At 40.8% G+C, this 22,755-nt stretch overlaps 1 protein-coding gene across 4 annotated transcripts in view; it reads left to right on the top strand.

Moving 5' to 3' along the window:
* The window catches only part of LOC104595276 (sodium/pyruvate cotransporter BASS2, chloroplastic-like), a 51,723-nt gene extending 36,096 nt beyond the window's left edge, over positions 1 to 15,627 (top strand). For all 4 annotated transcript variants that reach the window (XM_010255947.3, XM_010255946.3, XM_088897332.1 and 1 more), the window contains exons 12-13: positions 15,069 to 15,158; positions 15,276 to 15,627. In XM_010255947.3, the coding sequence (XP_010254249.1) occupies positions 15,069 to 15,158; positions 15,276 to 15,353 (168 nt within the window). In that variant the 3' untranslated portion in view covers positions 15,354 to 15,627. The remainder of the gene's footprint in view (positions 1 to 15,068; positions 15,159 to 15,275) is intronic.
* Positions 15,628 to 22,755: the final 7,128 nt, after the last annotated feature.

The following is a 22,755-nucleotide window of genomic DNA, read 5'->3' as shown; positions in this document are numbered from 1 at the left end:
TCACCTCGGGCTTGGTTTAGTAAGTTCCATTTAGCAGTCCAACAAATGGGATTCAAACAATGCCAGTCAGATCATACCCTGTTTGTAAAAAGAGGTGAAGGTAAAACTACAGCTCTTATTGTGTATGTGGATGACATAGTGATCACAGGAGATTGGGAGGCTAAAATCCAGAGACTAAAAAAATTCTTAGCCACTAAATTTGAGGTGAAGGATCTAGGCCCCTTACGATACTTTCTTGGAATTGAAGTTGCCTACTCTCACAAGGGCATCTTTATTTCCCAACGGAAGTATGTACTAGATCTACTAGAAGATACAGGCAAGTTGGGGGTAAAACCATCTGATTCACCTATTGAACCTAATCACCATCTGGGAGACAATCAGGGAGAGTTTTTGAAAGATGTAAAGATGTTCCAGAGACTCGTGGGGAGACTTCTGTATTTGTCTATGACTAGGCCTGATATTGCCTATGCAGTGGGTGTCCTTAGTCAATTCATGCACAGACCGAGGGCAACTCACTTTGAGGCTGCAGAGAGGATCTTGAGATATCTCAAGAAGTTTCCTGGAGCTGGTTTGTTGTTCCAGAAACACAGTCACTTAAAAGTGGAAGTATATACTGATGCAGATTGGGCAGGAGCAGTCAATGACCGAAAGTCTACCAGTGGTTATTGTGCCTTTGTAGGAGGAAACCTTGTCACATGGAGAAGCAAAAAACAAAGTGTGGTGGCTAGATCCAGTGCTGACACAGAGTATAGAGCAATGGCTCATGGGGTTGCGGAAATCATGTGGATAAGAAATCTGTTAGGTGAATTGGGTTTCGCAGTAAGCAATCCTACGTCACTCTACTGTGATAATAAAGCTGCCATCAATATTGCTGCTAATCCAGTTCTGCATGATAGGACGAAACACATTGAAGTGGACAAGCATTTTATCAGAGAGAAACTTGAAAGTGGAGAAGTGTGCACACCATATGTCAGCTCGGAAGAGCAACTTGCAGATATCTTCACCAAAGGTCTTCATCATGTGCAGCACAAAGATTTGTGTGACAAGTTGGGCATGATTGACATCTATGCTCCAACTTGAGGGGGAGTGTTGGAATAATGTTAAAATAACTTAGTTGCAGATGTTAGGGCCTGTTTGGCTAATTAAAGTGTTTTTTATTTCTGTTATGTCTGTTATTGTACTCAGGGGCACAAGGGTCTTTTCCCTTGTTATTTCTGTCGCCCTATATATAGTAAAATAAACACTGGCGCCGCTAGTACTGTTACATTGCAAACCTTCTCTCTTCTCTCCTCTCTTCTCTTCTCTTCTTCTTCTCTTCTCTTCTCTCCTCTTCCACTTATCTCTGGCCGGCTACACTGCCAAGAGACACCATTGGAAGGAAAAGAGGTATAGGGACTTTCCACTTCAACTTCATAGGACAAAATTGTTTTTCAAATTAGTATGACAAGACCTACCTATTACCTAAATAGAGATTTTTCTTTATTTATGATTTCTAGGAACACGTGATTGATATAAATTTGAGTAACAATTTGTGTGTTGTTCAACAAGGTTCTTGAGCACCATATCTTGTCTGCAGATGAGCCTGAGACATCAGATCAGACCATACAACTCTGTTTTTCATGGTTTTTATGTTGTGCCTCTCGAGGAATAGTTGACTTTAAACTCAAATTCTGAATAGTAGGAAACTATTAAACTTACAATTAACCACAGATGAATTAAGATTAAAATCCTGATATTGGACTCCATTGCACTTGAAGCCGATTAACTTACACCAATGCAAGTCCAGCATGACTAAGAGATTTCCTTGTTTGGTGGCAACTTGTAATAACTGATACAAATTGTGACCAATCAAAACAAAGAAGATTTAAATTGTCAAAGTGAAACCAATGTTGTTTTAAGTGCTATGGCATGGCAATGACTCCTATGAGAGTCAATGTTCAAGGAATTGGGAATGATAACAAGGACATAACATTTACACGACTACCAGAAGCATCAAAACATGGCTCTTTGGTAGAAACAAACTTGTTGTGCTTGTTCGAATAACTATAATTTCATATTCTTAAGACTTTTGGTACCGATGTGATAGACATATTAATTCTGATGTAGTGTTCAGAGGAAACTCAATAGTCTCTATCTTATGAGGACGGAAACTTTTAGCAATATGCTTTGTGCATCAAGGACTGAAACCCCCATCAAATGGAAGACTTAAATTTTCTGGTTTCTCTATTGGCAACCTGAGAGATCAGGAATAGGTGGGGTGTATAGAGAAGCTAATGGGAAGAATTTTTTTTGTCTACTTAGGCGTGATAGGTGAGTGGGACTGATTAAAGTTTGAGCTAATCCCATTGGGTCAGAGTTTGGTTTATCCCTTTGCCTGGGGGGTCTTGGTGGGGGAGGGAGGTGACTTGCATGTTGTACTAGGTTAGGTGATAGCACAATCAGATGGCCAATGGACACTCAATCATTAAATTGGAGAAGAAAGATCTTTGACATCTACTTGGACAGCTCAATCAGATGGATTCCAGGGCAACAAACACCATGACTGATGACTTGGAAAGAGAGGAGGTAGGGAGAGATCAGTAGTATTGAGGAGCTAAGAACTTGGGCTAACTGCTTATACTATTACAACTTCTTCCTTATTTGTTTTTTTCTTGATCTAGAAGTGGTAATTGTTACTGCCAAAATTCGCAACAAGGATAGAATCGGAAATTTTCTGATCTCAGCTAAGAGGGTGTCACCTTGGCTCGGTACCTCAGTTGCTATGGAGCACCTACAACCAGAGGAGAACGTCAAAGGCCCCAGGGTGATATCCGGGGGGCATGGACTCCAACGGTTAAGTTAGTAATACCAAAAGTAAAAAAGATGAACTGAAGAGTTTGGTGAGACATGATATTAGGTAAGCTGAGATGAAGTGAGGTGTGCTGAGGTGTCTAGTGTGTATCATGCATAGAATCTAGTGTTATGTATGGTGTTGAAACAAATGAGGGGCTCACCTATTTATAGGAGAGGAGCTTCATCCAAGAATGGGCACATCACTCATGTGGTTGGAGCTCTGCCCACTTGTCACACCCTGGGTTGACATGTTATGTGCATGTGGTAGGAATGGGCCCACTTTGAATGTGGTGGCATTGATGCTCTGATGGATGTCCATGTGCTACTTTCTTGGTTAACCAGATGTACATGTCATGAGTTGGTATCAAGTTGGCCTGGTCAGGTCAGGTCAGCTTGGCTAAGTCAACTGGGCTTAGGTGAGCTCAGCTAGATCAATTCGGCCAGGTCAGTCGGGCATAGGTGAGCCTGGTCAATTCGGCTTGGCAAAGTTAGCTGCTTTTAGGTTGTCTCGGCCTTCTAAGGTGAGTTTGGTCAGTTAACCACTTCACCCCCAGCTTGTTCCCACTTGGCGACTTCTAACTGATCGGTTTTGGCCGTATTAGTAATCATTGTGGTCCCCTCATCTAGAACCCCTACCAGATCTTAGGTTGTACTCTTTGATCAATGTTATGTGTGTAATTGACGCAGCGTGGAAGCAATGAGAAACCGGGCTGGCTATGCAAGCACCGGGCGATCGCTAGCTTCTAGCGAAGAGCACCGAATTCTCTAGGAGAGAGAAAAGGTGGCGAAAATTGGAAGAAGAGAATTTGAAGAAATTCTGAAAATATGAAGTATGAATTGATGAATAATTCTGGAAAAATAGCAGTATTTATAATATATTTGGAAATTGTAAAAGAACTAGGAAATAATAACTAGGATAGATCCAAATATCTAATTTGATAGAATCAAATTCTTCTTGGTTTGATCTCCACCGTCCGATCTCCCTAGATGCATGAATCTTGGATTATCTTGCTAATCTTGATGCTTCTTGGAGTCTTTCTTGATAATCTTGGAAGAGTCTTGGAAGAGTCTTGCTTTATCTTGCTAATCTTGGAAGAGTCTTGCTAATCTTGGATTCTTGGATCCCTTGCTTATCTTGAATTCTTGGATCTTAGTTAGACTTATCCTTATCCTAGGAGCTGCCGCCCCTAGGGGTGAGATGGGCCTTGTGATGGGCCGCCATCATTCTCCCCCACTTGGAGAGAACTCGACCCCGAGTCGTGACTAGGATAGGCGAGTGTTATTTCTGGCAGGTACCGTTGAAGGTCTTGGATATACCCACATGATTTGGTAGGTCCACTACATAGGCATTGTCATTAATCTTCTTCATGATCTTGTATGGACCATACTTCTGAGGCTTCAACTTGTTGTAAGTACCTACGGGAATTCTTTCCTTCCTTAAGAAGACCATAACCTCATTACCTACATCAAACACTTGAGGTCGGCGGTGCTTGTCTGCGGCCATCTTGTACTTGGCGTTGGATTGCTCTAGCTTCTGCTTCACGACCTCTTGGACGGACTGGATTTGTTCTGCCATTTGTTCTGCTGAGATACTGGCGCCGGGTACTCGGGGTAGCTTCACTAAATCCAATGCATGGTTAGGGACCTTCATGTACACGATGGAGAATGGGGATCTGCCTGTAGAACTGTGCACTGCATTGTTATAGGAGAACTCGGCTTGGGCTATGGCAAAGTTCCACTGTTTTGGCCTCTCCCGACATATGTTGCGAATTAAATTCCCTAAGGTCCGGTTTACCACTTCTGTCTGTCCATCTGTCTGCGGATGGGCTGTACTGCTGAAACTAAGTGAGGAATCAAACAACCTCCACAGGGTCATCCAAAAGTGACTGAGGAATCGTGTGTCACGATCTGATGTGATGGTCTTGGGTACCCCATGCAAACGGACAATCTCCTTGAAAAACAATTTGGCTGTTGCGGATGCATCTGTTGTTTTCTTGCATGGGAGGAAGTGAGCCATTTTTGAGAATCTATCAACCACCACGAAGACGGAGTCCATGTTCCTCTGGGTCTTTGGCAAGCCTAGCACAAAGTCCATGGACAAGTCTTCCCATATAGCAGTAGGAACGGGTAGGGGCACGTAGAGACCTATGTTCTGGGTTTGTCCCTTAGCTGTCTGACAAACATAGTACCTGCTTACAATGGTAGACACGTCCCTACTCAATTTCGGCCAGTAATATCGCCCCTTAACTGCTTCTACTGTTTTATCCCTTCCCAAGTGTCCTGCTAATCCACCCCCATGCAAATCCCTGATGATCTTTTCGCAGAGGGAAGTGCAAGGGATACACAGTTGTTCCCCTTTCATAAGGAACCCATCATAAATAAAGAAGTCCCCTGCTGGCTGCTTATTCACACATTTCTCCCATACCTGTTGGAAGTCTTCATCCTGGGCATATAAGTCTTTTAAGCACTCAAAACCCACAATCTCAACACTGAGGGTCTTGATGAGAACTACACGTCGGTTAAGTGCATCAGCCACTTTATTTTGTTGTCCAGTCTTATACACAATTTTATATGGGAACTTGTCTAGGAAGGCAGACCATCTAGCATGCAAATCACTTCTTAATTGCTTTTGCCCACTAAGATATTTTAGGGCCTGATGGCCAGTGTAGATAACAAATTCTTTTGCACTTAAATAGTGCTCCCAAGTCTTCAGGGCTCTAACCACAACATAGAACTCCTTGTCATAAGTATACCACTTTCTCCTAGCTTCACATGATTTTTCACTGAAGAAAGCAATGGGTCTCTTCTCTTGGGACAATACAGCCCCTATGCCAACTCCACTGGCATCACATTCAACTTCAAATAATTTATTAAAGTCTGGCAAGGCAAGAACAAGAGCAGTACATAATTTTTCTTTTATGAGAGCAAAACTTTGCTCTGGTTATCTCCCCATTGAAATTTACCCTTTTTCAAGCATTCAGCAATGGGAGCCATGGTACTACTAAAATTCTTAATAAAGCGCCTATAGAAGGTTGCCAACCCATGAAAACGCCTGACATCTGTGACAGTGGATGGGGTCGGCCACTCCCTAATGGCTTTCACTTTTTCTTCTACTTTTACACCATCCTTGCTTATAATAAATCCCAGGAATAATAAATTATCACTCATAAAGATGCATTTATTCAAATTAGCATATAATTTACTTTCCCTTAATGTTTTCAGGACCTCCCTAATATGTCCCACATGCTCAGTGATAGATTTGTTGTATATCAAAATATCATCAAAATAGACTACCACAAATTTACCAATGAAGGCGCAATACCTGGTTCATCAGCCTCATGAAAGTGCTGGGTACGTTGGTTAGTCCAAAGGGCATGACTAACCACTCGAACAAACCATCTCTAGTCTTGAAGGTTGTCTTCCATTCATCTCCGGGACGGATTCTGATTTGATGATACCCACTCGTGAGATCTATTTTTGAGAAAACTACAGCTTCGCTCAGTTGGTCCAGCATGTCATCCAGCCTAGGAATGGGAAATTTGTACCCAATACTAATCTTGTTAATGGCCCTACTGTCGACACACATTCTCCAACTGCCATCCTTCTTAGGTGTAAGTAAGGCAGGTACTGCACAAAGACTCGTGCTAATTTGAATGTGTCCCTTCTTCAATAATTCTTCTACCTTTTCCCGTAAGATTTCATTCTCCTTAGGACTCATCCTGTAATGTGGGAGGTTAGGTAGACTGGCACCGGGAACAAAATCAATATGGTGTTGTATGTCTCGCATGGGAGGGAGTTCATTTGGTAACTCCTCTGGAACTACATTGAATTCATCCAGTAGTCCCTGTACTTCAGCTGGAATTTTATTTTCATCATTAACATTTTCTCCTTTTACTACTAACAAATGTATTTCATGAGTATCCTTACATTCTTTAACAAATTCAGCATGATGATGGGTGATGGTAAGGAAATTCTTCTCATGTGTTTTTGGAACATTTGTAATATTCTTCTCAGCTATGGGTAACAAAGTATAACGTGTACCTTCTTTTTCAAGTTGATAGGTATTCTTCCTACTCATGTGCCTTGCATCTGTATCAAACTGCCAAGGCCTTCCTAACAAAATATGGCAAGCATCCATATCAACAATATCACAATATACTTCATCATGGTACTTACCAATCGAAAAAGGTACCTTGCAGCGTTCTTCCACTCGTACGCCGCCTCCTTCCTTGATCCACCCAATTGTGTATGGGTTGGGATTTTTTCAGGAATCAGCTGTAATTGTTGGATGACATCCCTGCAAATAATATTTTCTTGACTGCCACTATCAATAATTAAATTAAATAATTTTCCCTTGATAGTACATCTGGTACGAAATAATCTGTGCCATTGATAAGTATCCTTATTTTTCTGGGACAACATTAATTTTCTTACCACACAAGTATACTCCTCATGTTCATATGGACCCTCTTCATCCTCCCCATCAGGTCCACAGTATACTTCCTCCTCAATATCTTCTTCCTCCTCCCTTTCTACCATTTTAACTGCCTTCCTCCTGGGACAGTCACTGGATCTATGTCCCACCTCATTACATTTAAAACATTTAATTGGAGCAGGCCTTGCATAAGTGTTACTGGGTTTAGGAGGGTTTGAAGGATTACCTCGAGTATGTCCTCCTGTAGTAGCCTTACCGGTGTTACTTGTGCTTGCCGGGTGAGAAGGTTGTACTGCCGGGACTGATTTGTTCCTATCGACAGTTGCCAGTCTATTGTCGCTCCCGCTGTATCGGCGGTAATTATCACTGCGTGCCTTGTCTTGGAACATTAATTCTGCTTTCAAGGCTAGGTTCCTTGCTTCCTGCACACTGAGAACATCTGTACACCAATTTTGTCCCTGATGGACGGTCTCAACCCGCTCAAATAACGGGCTGTCTGCTGGTTATCACTTTCAGACAACTGGTTTCTTTCTGCTAATCTTAAAAATTCTGATGTGTACTCATTAACACTACGTGAACCCTGTGCACACCTCTGATAAGATTCAAACATATATTGTTCATAATCAGGTAGTAAAAATCTACCTCTGATTAATTGTTTCATGCGCCTCCAGGTTCGAACAGGACCCCTTCCTTCTCTCATCCGTTCCCACCAAACAGATGCGCCTCCCTTTAATCGGAAAGCTACCAGTTTTACCCTTCGTTCCTCTGATATCTCCATGTAATCAAAGAACCTATCGACTTCTATGATCCAATCCAGAAGTCCCTCTATGCCAAGATCTCCACTAAAAGTAGTGTTTCTACTGTTGCTACAGTAGTCCGAACCAGTAAGGAGAAGAAGAAAGAGAAGGAGAAGAAGAAGAAGAAGATGAAAGAACTGTCAAACCTGATAGCTAAACCCTATCAGTCGACCTCTTAATAGTGATTAGGCTTCTAATTAAATGTACAAGGACTAAACTGCCTCTATTTAAGTATGGGACAGAGAACCTCTAATAAGACTGCCACATAAGCTCATAACTTAACCAAGGTGAGTTGACTAATCTACCCTTATTCGGCTAACTCTAACACTCCCCCTCAAGCTAGAGAATATATGCCATATAATCCCAACTTGTTACATATATAGTTCACTCTCCCTGAGCTTAAGGCTTTTGTAAACAAATCTGCCCACTGATCACCTGAGCTTACATGTTCTGTGCTTATCTCTCCAGTAAGAACCTTCTCCCTCACAAAGTGGCAATCAATCTCTATGTGCTTTGTTCTCTCATGAAAAACAGGGTTGGATGAGATATGGAGCGCAGCTTGATTGTCACAGTAGAACTTCATAGGTTTATCCATGTGGAACCCGATTTCTTGTAGGAGATTCCTCAACCACACTAATTCACATGTAGTGTGTGCCATGGCTCTGTACTCGGCTTCAGCACTGCTTCTAGCCACAACCGTCTGCTTTTTACTCTTCCACGTCACAAGATTTCCTCCAAGAAATGTGCAGTAACCTGTAGTAGATCTTCAATCAAACACAGAACCCGCCCAATCTGCATCCGTGTACCCAACTACTTCAAGTTTTCCTCCTGGTTTATACAATAGCCCACGGCCCGGAGCTCCCTTCAAATATCTTACAATTCTAAGAACTGCATCCCAGTGAGATATACGAGGGTTCTGCATAAATTTCCTCCTGGTTTATACAATTCTGGTCTCGTGATAGTCAAATAGTTCAGCTTCCCCACTAGTCGTCTATACCTTCCAGGATCATCAAATATTTCCCCTGTATCATTGCTCAACTTAACATTTGGTTCCATAGGAGTCTCAGTTGGTTTTGCACCTAATAGTCCTGTTTCGTCCAATAGATCGAGAACATATTTTCTTTGGCACAGGTTTACACCTTGTCTTGATCTAGCAACTTTTATACCCAATAAATACTTCAATGTCCCAAGGTCTTTTGTTTGAAAATGATTTTGCAGAAAGACCTTGAGTTTGTCGATCCCCAATTTGTCACTGCCAGTTATGACAATATCATCCACATAGACCACTAATAAAATCTTTCCAGCTTCTGAGTCATAGCTGAACACTGAGTGATCAACCTGGCATTGTTTCATTCCAAAATTCTTCACCACTTCACTAAACTTCCCGAACCAAGCATGAGGCGATTGTTTCAACCCATAAATTGCCTTTTTCAGTCTGCACACCTTACCAGCCTCCCCCTGAGCAACAAACCCAGGTGGTTGCTCCATATATACCTCCTCTATAAGGTCACCATGAAGGAAGGCATTTTTTATGTCAAGTTGAAATAAGGGCCAATCATACATAACTGCCAGGGAAATTAACACACGGACAGAGCTAATCTTAGCCACTAGAGAGAAGGTCTCCATATAGTCCACTCCATACAACTGTGAATACCCTTTAACAACAAGTCTGGCTTTCAGACGCTCCACACTACCATCTGGCAAGTATTTAACAGTATACACCCATTTACAACCCACAACATGCTTACCAGGAGGAAGAGTAGTGAGCTCCCACGTGTGAGTATGCTGAAGAGCAGAGAGTTCCTCCTCCATTGCCTGCCTCCACCCAGGTGAACTAAGAGCCTCTTGGACATTGTTAGGTATGGAAATAGATGACAATAGTGAAACAAACTGGCGATGTGAGGCGGAAAGGCGAGATACTAAAACAAAATTGGAAATGAGATGGAGAGTAGAACTACGCTTACCTTTCCTTAAGGCAATGGGTAGGTCAAGTCCTGAGGGTTCAGCAACAGGAGCAATGACAGGATCCGCGGACAAGGTAGAAGATGGAGGAGGAGCCGGTGTCATTCAATGTGTATACACATGCCGAATTGGTGGTCGTTCAGTAGGGATCTGCACTGGATGAGGTGACGAGTCAACTCCAACAGGAACACCCGGAACGGGATCACTGACCAAAAGAGGAAGATGAAGTAAAGGTGGAGACAAAGATGCTTCAGTTCCTGAGAAGAAGGGAACAGACTCAAAAAAGGTGACATCAGGACAGACATAGCACTTCCGAGTAATGGGATTGTAACACTTGTACCCTTTTTTAGTCCGAGAGTAGCCAAGAAAGACACACTTAATGGAGCGTGCATCCAACTTGTCTATTCCAAGGCTCAGATTGTGAACAAAGCACACACAGCCAAAGATACGAGGTGTTAATGGAAAGGGAGACAAGGTGGAAAACAAGATAGAGAAGGGAGACCGACCATGAAGAATAAAGGAGGGCATCCGATTAATGAGGAAACACGCAGTAAGTACAGCATCACTCCAAAACCGTTTAGGAACACTCATATGATGAAGAATAGACCTAGCTGTTTCAAGGAGATGACGGTTCTTCCGTTCAGCCACCCCATTTTGTTGAGGAGTGGATGCACAAGAAGTTTGATGAATGATGCCATGCTTTTCTAAATACTGTTGAAAGGAAGTTAAAAAATATTCACGACCATTATCTGAACGAAGAACTTTGATTGGAACACCAAATTGTGTACGTATTTCAGCATGGAATTTTTGAAAAATGGAAAATAATTCACTCATTTCTTTCATTAAATAAATCCATGTCATTCTTGAACAATCATCAATAAAAGTGACAAAATACTTGTAACCATTATAAGACTCTATTTTGGTCGGGCCCCAAACATCTGAATGAACCAAAGCAAAAGGACTCAACATACGACTTTCAACTCTAGGACTGAAGGAAACATGACAATGTTTCCCAAAATGACACGACTCACACTGTAACACTGACAAATGACTCAAAGACGGAACTAGTATCTTGAGTGCCTTGAGAGAAGGATGTCCCAGTCGACAATGCCACTGTAGAGGAGTGAGTGAAGTCTGAAGTGCAACTGACGATCCACCACTGTCAAGATAATACAATCCACCAGCTTCATGCCCCCCACCAATCTTCTTCCCCGTCCTGAGATCCTGAAAAACACAAGAGGAAGGGAAAAAAGTAACAGAACAGTTAAGAGTCTTGGTTAATTTACTAACAGACATAAGATTGAATGGAAACTTAGGGACATATAGAACAGATGATAAAGAAAAGGAAGCCATGTCAACATTGCCAACACCACAGATGGGAGAGGAGGAATCATTGGCAAGGGTAACAGTTTGAGATGTGGAAGTTTCAGAGAGAGAAGAGAACACACCTGGAGTCCCGGTCATGTGATCAAAGGCTCCAGAGTCAATAATCCAATGAGAGGTTTTAGATGACAGGCAAGCTATACCTGAGTGGGCAAGAGTAGCAGTAGTGTGTTGTGAAATGGACTGAAGGAACCGCTCATACTCATCACGCGGTACACTCACCATCTCCCTTCCGGAAACAGATGTAGATGTGGAAGGAGTTAGGTCTGCCTGTTGATTATCACTGACATCAACCCCACCAGCAACAGCATGATTGGCCCATTTAGAGAGAGGGCGGCCATGAAGATCATAACAGAAATTTACGGAATGTCCTTCCCTGCCACAGTGGGTACACTTCCTTGTAGAGCTGCCTTTTTCTTTGCCACGGCCTCCCCCTGAGTCACGACCACCACCACGGCCAAATATGGAACCACCACGACCTCCTCGGGAGACATGTCCTCCCCCTTTCGTACCACGTCCACCTCCTCTGGCTGTCACAAAAGCTGATCTATCAGACTGTGTGGGATTCTCTGTCTGTCCCAAAGAAATCCTGCGAAGCCGAGCAAACACTTCCTCAAGTGTAGGAAGGGTAGAGCCCCCCAATATTTGGGCCCTAACTGGTTCATACTTTGATTTCAACCCCACTAAGAACCTTGTGACATCTAGTTGTTCCCTCTGTTGTTGCTGAACCTTAACATCTGAAGTGAGAGGATGATAGACATTGAGCTCATTTCTGAGGTTCTTCATACTGGCATAGTACTCTTCTAGGGTTTTATTTCCTTGTTGCAAACCAAAGTACTCCTGATAGAGTTGATATACCCTTGTAGTATTATCTTGCCCAGAATACAGCTTCTTGGCATGTTCCCATATGTCCTTAGCTGTATCTAAGAACATGAAGTTGGCACTTATTTTGGGTTTCATACTGTTCCATAGCCATGTCATGATTTGAGCATCCTCCTGTTCCCAATCATCAAACCCTGGAGAGTCAGCCGGTGGTTTATCTTCTTTCACATGCTTCACTTTTCTCTTTGCCTTGAGAAAAACTTCCACCGACTTGGCCCATGGAACATAGTTCTCACCATTCAGTTTAATTGAGGCCATCTGTACACCTAGATAGTCAGAGGAAACCACCACACTAGGTTTCTGATCACTACAGCCATCTCCCATTGCTGCCTCTAATCTGAATTCCCAATCACCAACTAAGTGCTGCTGTCAAGAGTTTGATGTTCCAGAACCTACAGCAGTCCCTAAACACAATGATAAATACACACGCCTTTGTTCTTATCCACACCACTACTGATTTCACAAAAAAAAAAAAACACAGACTACACCGACATTAATTCAGCACTTACTAACCACATGCAAGCTCTCTTACAACTACTCAACAGAGTTTGTGCATCACAAGCACCACCACACAGCCATAGCTGTCACACACAATACAGACCTGCTTTAACACTTTTAAGAGGGCACCACAAGACCAACAGAAACTCAACTAGTACCATTGCATTACACCTTGCACCATTCGGCCACCTACAATAGCAACCCTTACACCATTTGGTCACTGTAAACACAGCTTGCTCTTGGAATTTTTCCAAGAACCAGGGCAACAACCAACCTAGTTCTCTAGGTTCTGATTAGTCCTCTCAAGTTCTTGAAGATTTTCAACCCAGAAATACCAACAGCACACAGAGGAGAGATAACCAACCTTCGTTTGAGAGCTTCAGCCAACCATTCACTATTGAAGTTGTTTTCTTAGGAAAGGAGGTTCTGTGCATCAGAAAAAAGAAGAGTTGTGATGTTTCAGGCCTGGGACGAACCACTTTTCTCCATTGACAGCCCAGAGAAGCAAAAGGAGAGAACTGAAGCACGAACTGAAGTTGTCACGCTCTGATACCATGTTTCTACTGTTGCTACAGTAGTCCGAACCAGTAAGGAGAAGAAGAAAGAGAAGGAGAAGAAGAAGAAGAAGATGAAAGAACTGTCGAACCTGATAGCTAAACCCTATCAGTCGACCTCTTAATAGTGATTAGGCTTCTAATTAAATGTACAAGGACTAAACTGCCCCTACTTAAGTATGGGACAGAGAACCTCTAATAAGACTGCCACATAAGCTCATAACTTAACCAAGGTGAGTTGACTAATCTACCCTTATTCGGCTAACTCTAACAAGTAGGAATATCTACCTTGAGTTTAAATTCATCATTGCTCCTACGGGGATTGAAATTACCTTGATTGTGCCAATTTCTACCGTTTCTGTCGTTGCCGGGAAGAACTGGAGCACCACCAAATTCCAGATCATCATCACTGTCATCGTCCAGGACTAGTCATCGTAGCGCAGTATGGACGGGTGGTCTGTCGTGGTCGTCTCCCTCGATTTGCTGTGGATGTTCCCAGTTCCGTGGAGCAACCTCCCGTAACAAGGTTCGCAGTTGTTCAGCCATCTCTGCCAACTGTTGCTCGATGTTACGTGTGGTTGTACGCTGTTCTTCGATTGCTCTCCAAACAGCTGGAAACCCCTGATCTCCGTCACAAGGTGGGTTGCGACTGCTACCGTCTGGGTTGGACATGACTGGGCGAATTCCCTGCTCTGATACCACCTGACGTAGCGTGGAAGCAATGAGAAACCGGGCTGGCTATGCAAGCACCGGGCGATCGCTAGCTTCTAGCGAAGAGCACCGAATTCTCTAGGAGAGAGAAAAGGTGGCGAAAATTGGAAGAAGAGAATTTAAAGAAATTCTGAAAATATGAAGTATGAATTGATGAATAATTTTGGGAAAATAGCAGTATTTGTAATACATTTGGAAATTGTAAAAGAACTAGGAAATAATAACTAGGATAGATCCAAATATCTAATCTAATAGGATCGAATTCTTCTTGGTTTGATCTCCACCGTCCGATCTCCCTAGATGCATGAATCTTGGATTATCTTGCTAATCTTGATGCTTCTTGGAGTCTTTCTTGATAATCTTGGAAGAGTCTTGGAAGAGTCTTGCTTTATCTTGTTAATCTTGGAAGAGTCTTGCTAATCTTGGATTCTTGGATCCATTGCTTATCTTGAATTCTTGGATCTTAGTTAGACTTATCCTTATCCTAGGAGCTGCCGCCCCTAGGGGTGAGATGGGCCTTGTGATGGGCCTCCATCAGTAATTGTCCAATTTAACTGAATATTGGCTAGCATTGATGTTGTTTGTTGATTGCATATTCTTGTGGCAACTGGAATTGCATGTCTGAATTCACTGTACCTTGGAGCTGCATCCATCGAAGGTAGGAGAAAACATAAATCACAATAAATGAACATTTATCAAAAGAAGGTGAATATATATCAACTTATGCAGACTATGCTTAGTTAACACCTCAACACACAATATGCAAAAATTGTGTATCACACAATTCAAAGGGGCAATAATCATTATTTTTTTCAGTCTAGTATTTCAAGGATAAACATCTTCGGAGGGGCTCTAATGTTTGCACATAAGGAAACCCCTTTACGTAGCGTTTCAGTGGGTTCAAAATTAAAATACCGATATGTATCAGATGATATGGTATTATATGTTGCAATATTTTGAACCTTGGTTAATGCATAAAAAATGCTCAACTTGTATATTGGTCCATTTATGCAGAGTTCTGCCCTGGGATTCTTACTTGCTCAAAAACACTTCACAAATCCCCTTGTTGCTGTTCCTTCAGCTGTCAGTGTTGTTTGCATGGCGGTAGGACTCACACTCAATGAACTAATTTGTGATTTTTTTCTCCTTATTTTTCATCAGTGGCATCTGTTTAGGAATTCCTTTCTGACATCGTGTCTGTGGTCATCATCTTCTTTACAGCTTGGCGGGAGTGCTCTCGCTGTCTTCTGGAGAAACAGACCAATTCCTGATGATGACAAAGATGATTTCAAGGAATGAGATTTCTTTGACCTTTCCTGTTGGTATATTTTGTTCTAAAATATTTATCAGTTTAGGTCTTTCTTTTTCACTTAGAGCACACCTTTTAGGAAATATTGACACTAACCCCCTGACTCCAATGGGGGAATAATTTTGGGTGTATGTTACAAAGAAGATTATTATCATAGGATGCAGAAAATTAGAATTTGAGATATTTGTTTCTATAATTGTGGGAAGATAAGATGGTTTGAGTATGTAATCACCAGTGAAGAATAATTCTCTTATTCTTGTTTAAGTGTCTTTGCATCTTCTTTTTGTTAAAATATTTTATTTAATCTATTCAAGTGCAAGAAGAGAAAAAAGTTATACAGAAAAGGATGTTTGTATTAAAAAGTTTAAAAGAAAGGAAACCAGTGCAAATGAGAAGCAATGAAGAGCCACATTTCTGCTGAAACGAATAAGCATTTTTATCCCTGATACTGGTAAAATTGATTTCTCGTTGAGGTGTGGTCTCAACCCCAATCTTCTCTTGTCAAAGTTCCATCTTTAATTTTAGTTCTACATTTAACTATGACCTCCAAAAGCAAATACCTTCTTTCACTTTGTAAACCCCAAAATACAGTTTAGTGGCCCACTGCCACCATTGTTGGTGCCCTCTATTTAAGCAAATATGCCCATCAATTCAGACCGCCCATGACCTTCCTGAAGCATTCTTCTAATAAAGGAAACTACAAGTTGAAGACATTGACTCATTTAAGGATCACTATGGAGTTGTGGGCCTTTTGGAACATCTAACAGATGATATGAAGGTTGCAATTAGACCTGACTGGTGCAATGGATTTTCATATTGGGAATAGGGCCAAAATATCAGCTCAGATTGGCTATTGATTTCAGCATGGATTCTGTCCTCTGAAGATCAACTGATTTGAATTCATCTGTTTCTTCTTCGAATAAAAGTAAGAAAATGCCTTCCTTTTCTCCTTTGGGCCATAAGACTACTAAGTTGAAATCTACCCTGCAGGCTGCAGCTAAGGTTGATGCCATGAACGTGCATGCATCTTCTAGAACTCTTTTCTTTTTGGTGGGTTTCTAAACTTTATTTGACCTAAGCCTTTACAGCCTGAGAGAATGTATAAGCTATAGCTCTATACAATCTGTTCATCAAAGTTCTTCCACCATTCGATCATGGAAACAGCAACAGCAAACAAGCCTGCATGCAATACAGATCCTACAAAGCCCAAGTCAATAAACCCTTCAGAGGAATTAAGAAGAAAATGAGGAGCTCAACTTCTAGCTTGATCAGTTGATCTGTAAAAGTGAGCTTAGGCTTGGCTAAGAGGAAGTTGAGTTACCTTGATTCTCAACAGCTCTATTGACATGTGATTGTCATTGGCCCTATAAAGTAAGAAGGACATGTACAAGGCTGTTTGTGCTATTGTTAATGCGTGGCAATTTAATAAGGGGCCCTCAACTCACATCAGGGGAAAACTTTTAAAGCACCAGATTGGAATCCATTCAACGCGGATACCCCACATTTTATTGGAATATGTTTCCATTGGATACCAATCAACCGGTAAAAACTTCCCCCTCATGTGAGAGGCCCCTCATTAACAGTATATAGGGGACCAGGCCATATGTTGATTTTTTTTTTTGCTGGGCCTACGGTCCCTGTTTAGATAGGGTGAGCTACAAGGACCTTGGAACCTTACAAATGGAAAGCTTATTGACGGTCCAAAAGGGTCAGGAACCAATGAGGGTCCCCTTACTTAAAACAGCACTTTTTGACCATTGGATCGACTGACGTTCATGAGAATGCAAGTTGGGTATAGGGATTCCAGTCTGATGTACAAATTTATGAAAGGGCACTGTCTCATGTGAGAGTCTCTGCCATGTGGAAAGCGCCATTTTCCACGTGGCTATATATATTCCCCCAACAACTTTTAATCTTAGAAAGAAAGAACGAAAGAAACCATCACTAATTTGGAATAAACCCATTTTTATTAAAGCAGAGAACTGAATGTGGAGTGGATAAGTGGATTGTTAAATCTTTAACAATAATGTTGAAGAATACCGCATCATGACACCACAAATGCAGCATTAGTCAATGATGGGCCTAGATTTTATTAAAGTTTGTGGCCCATGGCCCACCTAACTCTTAAAAGGCAAAAAAAAGCCCCCATCTCCCTCTCCTTGGTGATAATGAGAGAGAACTAGATATGACAAAACCGAGCATCTTGTAGAAGAAATCCTTCAACTAAGTGTGATTCAGTCAGTGAATGGTGTAATCTCTACCATCTTCATCACTAATTGCACCAAAGGCATTTAAAACTAACACTTCCAAGCGTGTCTCAATTTTGGTGGGCTCACAGAGTTTACTTATGGAGTCACAATGATCATTCCTACATGATCATTGCCCATATATTACACCTCTAACAATAAAACCACTTTAAATCCATAAATTATGATCATGCTTTTACTAAATTCTTGCAAAATCTCATGAAATATTTCAAAATAGTCGAATAGATATGAAAAGCTTTGGGTGCATTTCAAAATGAAACTTTGGGGTTTCAGACTTCTGTATTAAAATTAATAAATATTTTTAAAAATAACAAATTTTCATAAAAATATCGTCCAAAGTTTCAAAACAAAATCATTTCAGATTTAGGGTCCAAAATGGTTGAATTTTCCAAAATTTAAGAACTTGATTGTGTACATTGTCAATCCATTTGGTGATATGTTTGCATCAGGGGCGGATGCCCTGATTTTTTTCTTGGGGAGCCAAAAGCTAATAAACATGGATTGGGCGGGGGGAGGGGGGGGTCAAACAAACATGGATGGGGCCAAAATATAAGTGGAATATATATGGAGATTTTGTGGATTTTTGAAGCATGGATATGGTGTGGGGTGTGGGTGGCTCCCCTCCACTGGACTCCACCACCCCCTGATTTGCATACCACCCCCACATTGGTGTGTCTTTTGGGGTGGGGAGATTGCATTGTTTGTTAGGACAGATGCATTGGTTTGGATCAGTTTGGTACATCTCAGCTGACCCAAATTAAAATTGGAACAGGATCGGTCTATGAAAAAAGGTCATTGCCCAATGTTGGACCCAGCTATTTGGGCCTTCGGAGGGTAGACTGAGCACAGTCTTAGCCTTTGACATTTTTCTTTTTTTTTTGGCACAAAGTGGTCGCCCATAAACTCAAACCTGTGTTCTCATGCTTGCCAGTCCAAGGTTTTACCATTATTCCAAGTTGGGATCAGTCTATCTAGGATCAGAAAAAACTGAACAGGTCCAGGCAACAGAACTTGGTTTTTTAGTAGAAGGGTGAGTTGGATCGGGTTGGAAAATATTAAGCCCAACCTTCAGCTGAGTGAAAATAAGCTTAGACAAATAAGCCCACCGGTTGAGATCTTGAGAAAGGAAAGATGAAACTATCATTCAAAGGCCAAAAGTGAAGAAAGACAGAGAGGTATGGGGCTAAGGTGGACATATATATCCACTATATATTTTGCTTATGTGAAGGAATGGTCTGCGCAACCAAGACAGCAATCTATAAGGAAGGTTCTATCTGGATTAGTGAAGTGTTCATTACTGCAATGCATGTCAAATCCATGGTAACCAAAGTTGGTTTCTTCTTTCTTCTTTGGCACTTATGTAGCTACAAAGGGAAGCATGATCAGATTCTCACTATTATTATTCTCATGAAGGAGAAAACGACCAATGGGTTTATCTTTGAGGGAAAAAGGAACTAAGAGGATAGAGAGATTGTGTTGGGTTTATCTTTGAGGCTTTCAGGTGTCTCTCAATTTCCCTTTTGTTTTTTCTGTTGGCCAAAAACCAAGTTAAATTCCCGGTGACAATAACATCTCATATGCACCTGCTAGAAAAAATGATTTGTTACAAGTTGAAGAGACTAGAAGAGGGACAGACTGAAAAGAACTTGGGTGGAAGTAATAGGAATGATTAAATGTGGCACTAAAAAATTGAATGGCGAAAAAGGATTCGTGTAACTGACCCCATGTGGTTGGGACAAGGCTTATATGATGATGATGATGATGATGATGAATAGCATCTCAAATAGGATGACGATTTAATGGGGCCTGCACATGAGGGGGAAACTTTAGTGAAACCAGATTTAATATAGCTGACAATTAGCACCCATAGTGCAACTTGAAGTCTTGATGGTGATATGTCCCATATAGAAAAGAAAATAGTATGGAGAAATTTTCCTAATGTAAAAGACCTCTTATTTCTTTCTGTCTTTCTCTCTCTCTTTTCATGGGCCACACAAAAGGGTAGTCCATCCTCCAATACCCATAAAACCCTAAACCCTAATGACAATTGGCTTTGATTCCAGGTCTTTCCTACAACTAGCTAAAGAATCTACCAACTGAGCCACCATCACTTGGTTCCTCTTATTTTATAATATCCCTCCTTATGGATATAGCAAGCTCACAAACTTCAATCTTGTTCTATTTTGTCGAATACTTGCGGTTTGATTGTAGAATGCAATTCAATTTTTAGGAAAAGGCCAAAGATATGGTAGGCTTTTCAATAATAGCCAGTAGGTAATTTAATTTTTAATTAAACAAACAATTTGAAGTCGATTAAGATAATTTGATCACGTTCATATAAAAACCATCTACAGCATCCATAAAAAGAAACAATCTGTTAAAGCTGAAGGGGTTAGAAGGGCCAATGACAAATCAAAGAGGACATGGTTTGAAGTAACAAGAAATTATTTAAGAGTTCATTTCTTACGTGATGATGATGATGATGATGAAAAATCAACAACTTGGCACATATATAAACAAGGGCTGCCTTCAACTTGGGGTAAGTTTAAAGGCTTAAAGAATAGTTAGTGACTTGACTTGATGGCATATTATGTGGGTAAGGAGTCTTGATTCAAAAAGTGCAGTGCAAATAAATGAGAGTACAAATATGCTGAATGAAATTTGCACTGATGCAAATGTATGAGAGTGCAAATCTGCTAAACGCAACTGATTGTTTTTGCTTCAAATTTGACTTTGTCTCATATCAAATAAAAGTGCAAACCTTAACCATATGTAAAGTTAAACTGGACGCAAAATTTTTCCCCAATTCAGTTTTGCACTGTAAACAAATAACAAATGTGAATTTATTTTTGTGAGAATATATGGGGTTTTGGAGTTGTCATGTCTTGTCCTTTTGTGATTTAAGGCCTCCATGTATCTGATAGCTAATTTGACCAATTTCTACTGCATTGGATCCGGGGCCTCAGGATGGGCCCCTTCACAATATAAGAAATGCTCAAATCCAAGCCTGCCTAACTTGGAAAAGCTACATAGCACTCACTCTCTTTGAAGCTACCATCAGCATATTTTATATTACACTTTAGTCCGTCCAATTTTTGAGTGTATTTCACTATCAAATTTTTCTTATGGCTTAGTTTGGAAGGAGTACAAATACAAATATGTAGAGCGCAAAACTTTTCATTTTGTATTGTACATATTTGTATTTGTACTCTTTCCAAACTGAGCTTATAGAAGGCAAGAAAAACAAAATTGTATTGCCATGCAAACAGATTTATGAAATGTAAACAAAATCTATATTATATGGAGCAGATGCTTGCCGTGGATTCTGTACAGGTCAAAATAGTTAAACCCAAATATCTTATATTAGTTTATGCTCTTATATATTTATTAGTATATGAAGGTAAATGTGTATGAGCCTTAAATATACAACTAGGCATGGGCCAAATCGAAACCCAATTAACCTAGGGGTGTCAATTGGACGGATTTGGTCTAATCCGGTCCAGTCCAATGCGAGTCCATTACAAAATGGACCTGGTTCAATCTAGTCCAATGAATATTTTGAACCGGTCCAAAGACTGTCCAATCTGTTCAAATTCCTGTTAATTTAGATTTGTTTCAACTCAAACCTGGTCCATTGACACCTATGTTTTTATCGTCTATCAATGGATCAGATATTGACTCAACCTAATATAAATTCATTATAGACAGACCAGGTCCAATCCAATATGTCATATTGGTTTGTCCAATCCGTCCAAATTCAATATGTCTTATTGGTTCGTCCAATCCATCCAAATGGATTTTGATTTGGACGGAGTCCAACCCAAAACTGCTCCATTGACACCCCTAAATTAACCCAACTTGATTTTTTTAGAGAGGATAAGTTGGGATTAGGAATGTCTATTTATAATTCTATGTGTTGATCAAAAAGAAATGAACATGGAAAGTAGATAAACCTCAGGATATTCCTTATTCCAAAATTATCCAATGCTGGTTCTGGCTATACAAGATCTTATAAGGGTTGTTTGGATACAGATTAAATCTTTTGCTTCTTTTTATTCGGACAAAGTCAATCACTTTCAGACTCAAACCCTTGGTTTTCACTCTTGTTTGCTCGAGATTTTACCATTGCATCAAATAATGATCCCCATTCGTTCGAGTTCAAATCAGCCCCCACAAGATTGCCCCTCATAACGTCCCGTAGCACATCCCTGCCGTGTATTGAGAACATCTCCTGATGATGGCATCATCATTCCTGGGATTATCATCGGGAGATGTTCCCAATACACGGTAGGGATGTGCTGTGGGAAGTTGTGGGGGGCTGATTTGGTAATCAAGAAAATTATAAAAAGATACTTGAATCGTTATGAAATGAGTAGTAGTAGAACAAAGGAGAACCTTGAAGGAATATCTTCGAATAATTCCCCTGGGCTACCCTTGAAATGATTCAAAGCAAATTTCTGAGAGAGCTATGAGAATAATTATTGAGTGCTTACCCGGTGTGCTAGTAAGGGTGCACCTAGTAGATCCAATCTCACTTCAGAAATGATGATGAGATAAATGAGTGCCATGCTAAGGATGTAAACACTAAACTGGTCGAATTTGACAAAATCAGATTTGCTCCTCATAGAGTGCACCTCACACCAATCTCACAGCACATTGCAGTCCTGCATTGGAAACATATTTTCAAGAATTAGAAAATTAAATATGAGAGATGTTCTCAATGCACAGCTGAAAATGCTGTGAGGTTGGTGTGAGGCCTGCTCTGTGAGAAGTAAATCTGAATTCGAACTTGGCATGGATCTAGTTAAACTCAAACCAAAGCCCCACTCTATTCTGTAAATACTACCCCCAAGGATTAAAATATCAATATGATGTGCCCCATATCATATTAGTGTACCTAGATGTCCTTAGATGCACCAATACACAAACTTAATTTTTAAAATATGATTTGTCAAATCCATAACACAATTAAGACTGACCCAAACTCGACCCAACCGAAGTAGTTTTTGCCACTCAACCTGACCCACTGACATCCTTAGCCATTAGCCATTGACATACCAACAGGTTCAGCTAAGAAAGAATATACACAATATGACTTTACTAAGATGGAAATATAGATTCAACA

The sequence above is a fragment of the Nelumbo nucifera genome, chromosome 2 (genome assembly GCF_055504915.1).
Source record: "Nelumbo nucifera cultivar China Antique chromosome 2, China Antique-T2T, whole genome shotgun sequence".
Classification (NCBI taxonomy): domain Eukaryota; kingdom Viridiplantae; phylum Streptophyta; class Magnoliopsida; order Proteales; family Nelumbonaceae; genus Nelumbo; species Nelumbo nucifera.
Note: the sequence above shows the minus strand (reverse complement) of the source record. Positions and strands in the feature narration are given on the sequence as shown.